At 43.5% G+C, this 11,399-nt stretch overlaps 1 protein-coding gene across 2 annotated transcripts in view; it reads right to left on the bottom strand.

Moving 5' to 3' along the window:
- Window positions 1–11,023, bottom strand: part of CASP10 (caspase 10) — a 30,278-nt gene extending 19,255 nt beyond the window's left edge. The window contains exons 1-4 of one of the 2 annotated variants that reach the window (XM_007112921.4): window positions 10,936–11,023; window positions 9,057–9,410; window positions 7,422–7,515; window positions 2,007–2,142 (exon numbers count right to left, since the gene is read on the bottom strand). In XM_007112921.4, coding sequence (XP_007112983.2) covers window positions 2,007–2,142; window positions 7,422–7,515; window positions 9,057–9,403 — 577 coding nt within the window. In that variant the 5' untranslated portion in view covers window positions 9,404–9,410; window positions 10,936–11,023. Of the gene's footprint in view, window positions 1–2,006; window positions 2,143–7,421; window positions 7,516–9,056; window positions 9,411–10,935 lie in introns of those variants that run through there. The other variant, XM_024124470.3, reaches the window with a different exon arrangement.
- Window positions 11,024–11,399: the final 376 nt, after the last annotated feature.

Below are 11,399 nucleotides of genomic sequence, written 5' to 3'. Positions count from 1 at the left end.
GTGAGCCATGGCCGCTGAGCCTGCGCGTCCGGAGCCTGTGCTCCGCAACGGGAGAGGCCACAACAGTGAGAGGCCTGCGTACCGCAAAGAAAAAAAAAAGGACACCCAGTTGGTGTCTGCAGGGTTGGAGAATTGCTTGGTGTGGAAAAACTCACACCCCTGGGGTCAGAAGTGTTCTAGAATGTTGTTGTGAGTATTAGTAAAGGAAAACAAGTTTTTTCTTTCAACATCCAAAAAATGATCATACAGCATGTAGATTATAGAAAAGAAAAATCAAAATTAGAATTCTTCTGACAGGGAACTATATTGAATATCTTGTAATAACCTATAATTGAAAAGAATCTGAAAAGAATGTGTGTGTGTGTGTAACTGAATCACTCTGTTGTACACCTGAAACAATACAATATTGTAAATCAAAAAAAAAAAGAATTCTTCTGGGGCTTCCCTGGTGGCGCAGTGGTTGCGCGTCCGCCTGCCGATGCAGGGGAACCGGGTTCGCGCCCCGGTCTGGGAGGATCCCACATGCCGCGGAGCGGCTGGGCCCGTGAGCCATGGCCGCTGAGCCTGCGCGTCCGGAGCCTGTGCTCCGCAACGGGAGAGGCCACGGCAGAGGGAGGCCCGCATACCACAAAAAAAAAAAAAAAAAAAAAAAAAAAAAGAATTCTTCTGATAATAAAGCTCAGTCCTCAAGACTCACTGAGGCAAATGTAAACATTTACTGCATAGAAACTAGAGAGCCTTCTCCAGAGTCCAAATAATCAAAATAATCTGGCCACCTGCCCTATGTTTACTCTGTGTGGAGTACTGCATTACAGAAAAATGATGATGTGATCAGAAAAAACAAAAAAAATCTCAGCATTCAGAGTTCAAGTGAGGATTTCAAATATACTTTCAACATCAGCTCCCTGTTTTTATTTCTCACTTGATGACGTGATGGTTAGAAGAGCTGTTTTTATTCTTCATAATTTTTAAAGTATACATTAAATTATCCATTGATTTGGTTATTGTTTGAGATTTTATCAAATTAACAACAGTACATTTTGTTCCTCGACTCATTTTGTGTTAATAGAATTCTTAGAGAGAAGTTTCCTTTTGGCTAGTTTTGTTTTCAACCAGATAAATTTCCACACTATGTTGAGTCTCTGAATTAAAATATGGGTGTGGCATACAAGCTTCATGAATACGATCCTGAGCGTTTACTTTTAGCTTTTGTTTAATAGTGGAGAAATGGACTCAATAAACCACAAATATTCAGCATATTGACACATGGTAAGGCAGCCAAATTTGATTTCTGCCCTGTGCAGCTACTTCTACATAATACCACGGCAATACTACCTTTACAAGCCTGATTAAAAACAAAAGAGAAAGAAAGAAAATTCTTCTCTGATAGTACTTTACGAGAATATGAAAGTTTTCATGACTTTCCTCTCTAACAAACGTATTCATAGCAATGTGTATTGAATGCTTACTCTGTACCAGACATGCATTTTATAGGAATTACCTCATTCAATCCTCAAAAAAATTATGAAGTAGGTACTACGATTAGCCCCACTTTAAAGATGGGAAAAGTGAGACATAGAACAGCTGAGGAAAGGGCCACTGCACCATTAATAAGTGGAGTGCTGGCAATCTGACTCCATGGATCCCACTCTTAATTCCTGTGCCATCCTGCCTCCTTCTTTTTGATGTTATTTCATTCAAAACAATTTCTTTTACAATCACTTCCATGTTAAGAATCAGAAGAAGACATTTGTCTAAAACCACTTTCCCTCACTAGAATATAAGCTCCAAGAAGGTAGAAGCTTTGCCCTATACCTTGCTGTAGCTCCAACTTCTAAAACTGTGCCTAGTACAAAGTATGCATTCAATAAACATGTGTTGAATGAACAAATGGGGAGATTTCAAAAGAATATTATCAGAGTGATAAGTAAACATCATACATGGCCAATTGGTTTAAGAATTCCCATGGTCTGATTCGAGCAAGCAAGCAAGCATAAGCTAGTTACCTTTCTCTCTTTTATATTTGTCTATCTTTCTCATAAGATTAGGTACAGTTTTTTTGCAGAGGTGCTCCAATAATGCCAGATTATCTTCATCTATTTTATCTTGTTTCTCCAGATATGCCAGGAAACTTAGAGAGGTCTGCAAGAGAATCAATGGAGTCACATTTACTTGCCTACTGACTACCCATTGCAGTAATAAATTAGGTGGAGAGTCCATGCAGGAAGACTTCAATAGTAGGGGGGAAGAGGCATTATAGAGATTGTAAATCTCTATACAATCTATATTAATACCAGATACCAAACACACATCACTCACTAACTACTCAGAAACAATCCAATGAGCAGATGCTATTATATCCCCATTTTAAAGATGAAATAACTGAGGCACAGGGAGGTTCAGTAACTTGTCCAAGGTCACAGAGCCAAAAAGTGGCAGAGCTGGTATTTGAGTCCTGGCAGCCTGATACCAAAGTCTGTCTCATTAACCATTGAACCATACTGCCTCTAACTCACAGCTGTAAATGATATAATAGATTAGGGCAGCAGCAAAACAGGGGTACCAAAGAAAAGAGAAGAAAATGTTTTGAAAGAATTTTATATTTGGTATTTTAAAAGAAAAAAATATCTTAAGCACTCCTGGGAAAAATTGCAAATTGGCTAGTATTATTTTAATATTGAATTACATATGAGGTGGAAGGCACCATAATCTTTTCAGTGATAAGGACTTCTCAACCAATGCATTAATCTGGTTATGAAAATACATATACAAATAAAATTGTGTTAGAGCCCACGGAAAAGAATAACTAATCAGAGGGACTTCCCTGGAGGTCCAGTGGTTAAGACCCCCATGCTTCCACTGCAGGGGGCACGGGTTCGATCCCTGGTAGAGGAACTAAGATCCCACATGCTGTGCAGAGCGGCCAAAAAATAAATAAATAAAATAACTAATCAGAAAGTGAACAGCTAAACACTCGCTAACTGCATACATAAGCATCAGCAGGATGGGAACAGGGGGCCAGGGAGTCTCCAGACATGCTGGCCAGTGAAAAGGGACTGTATGGTCAGGAATATTGAGGAGAAGACCTGAATACAAACTCCGAGTGAAAGCTATAGGCCACCGCTGGAACAGCAGGCTGGTATCAGGCCATGAAGGAACACCGAGGGGTTTGGGCAAGTATCCCATGGATGAAGGGGTTCCAGCAGGAATTTTTAAGGAGAACAGTGACATGAACAGGTTTGTTTTTAAATAGAAGTCTTGGGGATAGGTTGGAGGAGGCAGTGGGCTAGAGAGAAAATATCAGCAGGAAGATTAAATGCTCCGGTGAAGAGATCAGCACGGCCTGGTCTAAAGCTAGTGGTGGAAACGCAGAGGAGGCGCTGGATTCGAGCGACTTTTCTGAGGTATAATTTGGTGAGTTGGGAGGTCAACTGGAGTGGGTGAAGAAAGGAAGGAAGAGTCAAAGATGACTTCAAATGGTGATGCCCCTCGTTTCTGCACGACTCACCTGCTCCACAGAGCAGGTATCACACAAGCTGCACATGGGAGGTGATACGTGAATCGCCATCTTGAAAGATCACCACGCCTTCACTTCCGACACACAAAGGGGCCTTCCAAGCAAAGAAAATCAGATAGGGAAAATGAGAAACTAAAAATCTGGTTGTGAGCAGGCTCGTGGTAGTTTCGGCAAGAATAGTTTCGTGGGAGTGAAGGAGGCTGAAGCCATCTTGGAATGCGTTGGAGTGTGACTAAGAGTCGCGTCAGTGGAGAGAGAGTGTGTGTGGACTATTCTTTCAAGAAGTCTGGCAGTAGGACTTCCCTGGTGGCGCGGTGGTTAAGAATCCGCCTACCAACGCAGGGGACACGGGTTCAAGCCCTGGTCCAGGAAGATCCCACATGCCGCGGAGCAGCTAAGCCCGTGCGCCACAACTACCGAGCCTGTACTCTAGAGCCCGCGAGCCACAACTACTGAGCCCCCGCGCCTAGAGCCCGTGCTCCTCAACAAAAGAAGCCACCGCAATGAGAAGCCCATGCAGTGCAATGAAGAGTAGCCCCCGCTCACCACAACCAGGGAAAGCCTGCGCAGCAACGAAGACCCAACACAGCCAAAAATAAATAAATAAAATAAAGACAAGTAAATAACATTAAAAAAAAGAAGTCTGGCAGTAAAGGGAAAGAAGATAGAGCAGTAACAGAAGGATGAAAAAGGGTTAATGGAAGAGTGTGTGTGTGTGTGTGTGTGTGTGTGTGTGTGTGTGTGTGTGTGTGTGTGAGCGCGCGCGCGCGCGCACACGCGAAATGTGTGTTTTCAAACAAGGTACTCAAAATGCCAACAACCAAGGGAAAGGCCAGAGTTACAAAGTCTTAACTGAGTTCTGTACTAATCTGATCAAAAAAGAGATTATAAATTTTCAAGACATTCCGGAGACACATAGGAGAACCAAAAAGGCAAAGAAATGTGTGTGTCCTCACCTGCAGCACCAGCACACCAACAACCTGCCCAGGAAATAAAGCAGGAGGGAGGAGGGGATAAAGGAAGATTCATCCAGAGCTGATCAGCTGGGCAAAGGGGTCACAGGGAATCCCCGAACAAGGTTCTACAGTCGGTTTCTGTGCAAATGAGCTCCCGCTGAAGCTCAAAACAGAAACTCCTATCTTGACTGTATCCTACCAGGAGGAAGAAAAGGGGCTAAACCATGTTTCCAGAAGCAATGATGGAAATCCATTATACTTTGTACAAAGTGTATTAGATGTTGAGTAAATGACACCCTCCATAGACACACACGCACAAACACACACACACACACACACACACACACGAACACCCACAATATAAATGGAGTCTGCACATTAGTTTAAGAACACCACCCTGGCAAATATTAGCAGAAATTCTGAAACTCTCTTGCTCTGCATCTTTGTTAAGAAGATTGGTTTGGGTGTGGTTTCCTTTACATCTAAGGTTCTATGTTGATTGCTACATTGAGAACGGATATCCTGACAGTTGTTTGGGTCACTCAGGATGTGTGAAGGCGGATATGTTTGCTCTAAGTTTGTGTGAAAGCTATCAAAGAGGAAACCTAGAACACCCTGCAAAGGTCTTTGCTGTCCATCCAGAGAGACCACGTGAATTCACAATTCTTCCTTTTTGGCTGAGAGGTATTCAGGCCCTCCTCCACTGGCTGGTAAAGAATTTATTTCTGTGATAAAGTCTTTTGCAATTGCAATTGCAGATAATGCATTCCCATTAAGCCCTGGTATGGAAACACATCTGGGTTGTTTAAGTTTGTCCTTCACGCACTTGAGAAGGCTGGCCTGATCACAAAGCCCAATAGAGATCAACCTGGATTATCAGGTGTGTAACTCAGCCACAATTCTGGCGTGAATAGTTGGATCTCCTTCAGAATACAGTGAGATCATTTGGGATCCAAGAAGGAAGTGCAGTTTTCATGAATTTGTCCAGGAAATTCCACAGTTTTATGCCACAGCTAAACACAGTAACTTCTTATTTACTGTTGTACGGAGTGAGAAAAGCATAAAATCATTTGGCAACTTGGGCATGGGCCTTTGATGATTTAAAAGCTAATTTAGCAGGAGGGAGAAATGTTTGGAATGATCCTGAACAATGAAAATGTTTCTGAAGCCACAGATGCCTTTAAGCAGAGGTCTAGGACCTGTGGAAAGGCCCAGAGGAAGAAATACATTCCCCAGCTTTTCTTAGTGGGAAATCATGGCTCAGTGTTGAGCATATCAAATGCCCTTCTCATCCTCCTCCATTCTGGGGAGTAAGGACTTCTGTGCATGACAATAGGTGTAACAATAGAAAGTGGTCTCTTTTTATTTATAAACCCAGAGACTGGAAAAATTATGAGAGAATGCCCAAAGCTGGGAGATAATTTTATCCGAATATCCTGGAGGGTTTTTCAAACTATAAGAATCTCTTCTGATGTTGAGAAATTCTACATTTAAAGCAAAATGCTGTCATTTGAGTAGTAACCATTTTGCACCAACATAAACTCGAGAATTGCATCATCCCATTCATTCATGCTTTCATTCGGAGCACCATTTTGTAATTCTGCAATGTTTTGGGGCTATAATGATACGTAAGACTCAGTCCCCATTCCCAAGGATCCCACAACCAATCCTTAGGATAAAGGAGCCTGGAGAGAGAACCAATGGAAAGACGCAAGAGGCTAAAATCCCTGAGGGCTCTGAAAAGGAGAAAAAAAAGGACTCTAAGATTGCAACCAAAACAGAGAATTAACCTGCAGGTTAATTAACCTACAGGTCTGACACCAGGAAACATGTTTAATGAATTATTAAACATGGTCCTCATAAGACCTACCACATGTAAAACAGCTTCCTACTCCTCAGTGATTTTTCTTTCAAAAAGAATTTATTTGTCGATAATATCAGTTAGTCTGGGGAGAATGTGATATGTATGGGAGGGCTACACCTGTAAGCTCTTTGCACTGGTGATGTGCGCATCTGTAAGTTGGACAGGGGATCCATGGCTGTTCACTTAGTTCTACATTTATAACTTCCATACATGTTACATGTCTTTTTTGGTGTTATCAAACATTATATAACTTAAAACTTAATAAAGATAGCAGTCGAATAACAAAATTAATGTTATAGGGTAAAATGTGAAAATTGGCCCCTTCCCAAATTAACTAACTTGCTTGTCACAAGCTGTTATGAGAATCAAAAGAAAAAATATAAAGTTTTGAGGCCTGGAAGAGAGATGTGCAACTACTTTCCTGCCCTTAATTGTGACCAATCTAGCAAGAATATCAGCCAACAGCATTATGTTAATATCAAAAACATTACTATTAGTTCCAAGCACTTGTACAGCCCTTTAGAAAGCACATCCTCAAACATTTGTCTCATTTGATTTTCACAAAACTCTACATGGGAGACACTGCAACGTCCACTGAAAAGGACATGGCTCCCTCAGAAACCTCAACTAATGGAGGTGAGGAACAACTAATTCCCATTCTGCCATTAGCTACCACCTCCTCATTTCTTTGTGGTGCCCTGCTCATTTCTATATCATAAAACACAGTGGATGCCAATAGCAGTCATTTACTGCATGGTTACTATGTGCAAAATACAGGCCCCAGCTAATAGTTTATGTACATTATTTCATCTAATCCGCTTAACAGTCCTGGAAGGAAGTAGTATAATTGTCTATAATATGACACATTAGAAAATGGAGACTCAGAAACATTCAATCACTTGCCCCACATCCAGGAGTTAGTCTAGGACTAGACTCCAGGCCCATCAAAAGTCAATGTTGTCAACCCTTGTCTGATACTGTCTCCTGCAAAAAAATGAGCCCTCCTGAAATTCCTTTCTAGCATCTTCCCAAACACTGATTAAGGCGATGTTCACAAAGACCCCATCCTATAGGGCCCACTCACCATCTGCACTTTTGGAATCGACTCCCTCAGAAGGAAGATCATGCTCTTTAAGTTCTCTGAGTTGATGTCTTCTGACAGTTCATAGAGCAGGTTTCTAAGACATACACCCAAGAGACAAATTAAAGCCCCGCACTTGCAGAGGATGGGCAGGAAATTGAGTGATTTTATCGTACGTTATCTCTCATTTGAATGACCACAACCCTGTGAGTAGACAATTATTAATCTCATTTTATAGATTTTGAAACGAAAACTTTGAGCTTCAAAGTGACGTATTAAACGACAGCAACACAGTAAGCAGTAGGAGCAGGCCTTCCGATTCCAAGTCCAGTGCTGTTTCAAATTCCACTAAGAAGGCGTAAAACACAATTTCGGCATGCCTGCCCTCCTCCGGACTCCATTCTAGAAATCAGGATTACTTTATAGGCCCTCATCAGGGAGGACCCAATGCCAGTGAGTATAAAGTTCACCGTTTAAAAAGAAAGGAAACTATCCCAATTTCTGGAGAGTCATACAGTCGACAATTAGAATAACTGAATAGGGCTTCCCTGGTGGCGCAGTGGTTGGCGGTCCGCCTGCCGATGCAGGGAACGCGGGTTCGTGCCCCGGTCTGGGAGGATCCCACGAGCCGCAGAGCGGCTGGGCCCGTGAGCTATGGCCGCTGGGCCTGCGCGTCCGGAGCCTGTGCTCCGCGGCCGGAGGGGCCGCAGCGGTAAAAAAAAAAAAAAAAAAACTGAATATGGGGACTTCCCTGGCGGTCCAGTGGTTGGGCGCGGGTTCAATCCCTGGTTGGGGAACTAAGATTCCCACATGCCGTGCGGCACAACCAAAAAAAAAAAAGAGAAAAGGAAAACTGAATACTTCATTCACAGGTTAACAGCTCTGCATACCTGAGATCATTCCTCAGCTGTCTAACCAGCAGAGTGGAAAGAATGATCTCCAGAATTCCCTCACTGACCCAAGGGCAGCTCAGGTTGTAGGAACCAGTTCAAGTGTTAAGGCCTGAAGGATTCTAACCATCCAGGCCGTAAAATAGTATTATGAAGGCTCCACTTCGTGAGGCTGTTTGATGTAGATACTATGTTAGCGGACCGTTTAAAATAGCGTTGCTTAAGGTCTGATGCCTTTATTCTACCTCTTTGGACAAAATGCCTATATTTTACCTGTCTGGGTTTCACCCCAAAACTGGACATGGCATAAATGATGTCCCTCCCTACCCCAAAGGCACATCTCCTTTTTTATTTTGCTCATTTGGGTCCAAGTATTCATTTCTCTCTTCTCAAATGGCTAGGTATAGGCTGACACACCAGTGACTCACCGGAGGCAGGAGGCTGAGAGCGTGGAGGCTGGCAAAGAGGCAGGCGCTGGCCTGCTGCACACGGCGCTGGGCCTCCTTCCTCAGTGAGAAGCAAAACAAAGGGAAGCCACCCCCAGGCACCGGGCTGGGTTTTGAAACTTTGCTGACCTCCCAGCCTCCCTTCTCATTAGCACCTGAAGTTAAGAAATCTCCTGCTTTAGAATCACCATACCATCCAAGGAGGTAGATAAGGGGGGGTTAAAAAAAAAAACCCTTAAAACTTAATTCATCATGAATCCCAGCCTCCTTTCAAAGCCCAGTGGCCCTGCCATGTCGATCACCTGAACAGAGAGACCTTCCTGCGGACAGGCAGCCAGCGCTCCACCTGCTCCTTGGTGTAGTGGAGGTGCCGAAGGAGGACATTCTGCTTGATGATGTAGAGGAGCTCCGCCAGGAAGAAGGGGTCTTCCTCGCTCAGCCATTCCTCTGCCAACAGGTAATCAAAGATATCCAAGGCTGAGCCACACTTTTCCAGGTTCTTAGGGGCGATGGAGTCTCGGCAGAGAAACTTCAGGTGCTCCACATCTTGAACCCCCAGGTACGAATCAATAGTCAGAAGCGTCTCTCGAAATTTCACTTGACAGTTATCATCAAAGGTGGAATTCAAACTTTGGCCTTGCGATGTCATGGCCAGCCTGAAAGAGTTAAGGAATTGGGGGCCACAGCTTAGAGAGTGTGGACAACACGGCACCCCAACTTCCCAGGCTCTCCCCCAGTTCCAGCCTCCTCTGTTCCAGGCCTTAGACTTTTCTAGAAATGCTGAAAAATTAAATTCACTGCGAGGTCACTTCAAAAACCTATAGCCCAGGGCTTCCCTGGTGGGGCAGTGGTTGAGAGTCCGCCTGCCGATGCAGGAGACGCGGGTTCGTGCCCCGGTCCGGGAGGATCCCACGTGCCGTGGAGCGGCTGGGCCTGTGAGCCATGGCCGCTGAGCCTGCATGTCCGGAGCCTGTGCTCCGCGAAGGGAGAGGCCACAGCAGTGAGAGGCCCGCATACAGCCAAAAAAAACTAAAACAAACAAAAAAACAAATAAACCTATAGCCCAGAAAACGTGACCCCAACACTGGCATGTTAACCTTTTAGGAGGTCTGGAGAGAGCTTTTATTGAAACTCAATTGACCCCGAGTTCCCCCAAATCAAAATGTCCCCATTGGGAGCTAGTCAAGAGGGAGGACGACACAGCACAATTTCTCCCGCCTGGAGCTCTTATGTCATTCCCACCAAATGGCAGAAGTAACACCTTTACATTTTAGAAATAAAGTAATGGCGGGGCGGTACATTTCTGAAGTATCTACCAACCCAAGGACAACAAGGTAACATTGCTAACCATACCAGGGCAGGCCTTTCTTTATCTCACAGAAAGAAAAGTCATAATCCCAGACCCCAGAAAGAGTGGTTTCAGACAACATTTGCTCAAATCAATGTAGGAAGTGAAAAATTACCGAAGTCAGTATTTCCACACTAAATGTATTTCCACACTAAATTTCATTCTAATCAGAGGAGCAATGAATCGATAAAATTTTTTCAATGTAATTATTCATTCTTTAAGGACCTGAGGTATATATTCGCTATGCAACACTTAGCTATTTAGAAACAAGAAACTACTTTCTAAGGGAAGGCGAACATACCAACAACAAAAAAATAACAAAGAGTGGTTATATATAAGTGGTATACTTACAGATACTATATATTCTATTCTGGGCTCCTGTCTGAGTTTCTCAAATTTTATGCAATGAACATATATTACTTTTATAGTTAGAAAAAGAAAAAAAAAGTCATTTTTAATGTGAGCATCCATGGGGTCTTACCTTCTAGTAGCTCTGTGATACTAGAAACGGTATGACTGGATTCCTGGAGACATCTTATTCTAACATCGTACGTTTGTCTTGCAGTTTCCTGAAAGTTCTTATCTCTAGCTCTGGCAAGTCTGCCAGACTTTGTCTCCATTTATGGGCTAGCATATTTCTACCAGGAAAGGGCTGTGTTGGAGCCTACCTCGGGCTTTCTCACCTTTCTTTTCCCTTGGTACGCCTAGTAAATCCAGACAGAAACAGTGCCATTGCTGACAATGTGAGATTTTGCAAGTTTCCAGGAAGTAAAGCAAGGGGAAAAAAAGGCTGGCGCCTGAGACCCCAGCAGAGAAAAGTGTTAATTACATACCTTCAGATCAAATTCCACTGATCTTCTGGAGGTAAAAAGTTCTCAGAAAAATTTCCTGAAAACAGAGCTTTAAAGAATTTAGAATCCTCTTCGTGCTCCAAGTCCAAGGTCCAAGAAAGCTCCCGTTTGCGCGGTTAAAAGAACTCAATTTTGCCTGGCAGAACAAGTGAAAACTCGGTCAGCCGATTTGGGAAACGTATGCTAATCGATGACGTCATCATTGACTCACTCGCCTTGCCTCCTCCCCTTTCCTGGGGTTAGGACAATGCTGACAAACAGCGTCTCCTAAAGGCAGAGGCACAACGTTCCCACTGTAGAGCTCGGGACTTTCCCAGGTAAAGCCGAGGGCCCCTAACAGAGGAATTCCTAGGCACTAGGCACTAAGTGCTCTAGTGTTTCCCTGGGGTCACTCCCCTCATAAGTTAAAAAGGGAAGTGTCGATTTTTCCTAACCATCTCCTTCCC

This window comes from Physeter macrocephalus, chromosome 2, assembly GCF_002837175.3.
Source record: "Physeter macrocephalus isolate SW-GA chromosome 2, ASM283717v5, whole genome shotgun sequence".
Taxonomy (NCBI): Eukaryota; Metazoa; Chordata; class Mammalia; order Artiodactyla; family Physeteridae; genus Physeter; species Physeter macrocephalus.
This window is presented reverse-complemented; position numbering and strand designations above follow the sequence as displayed.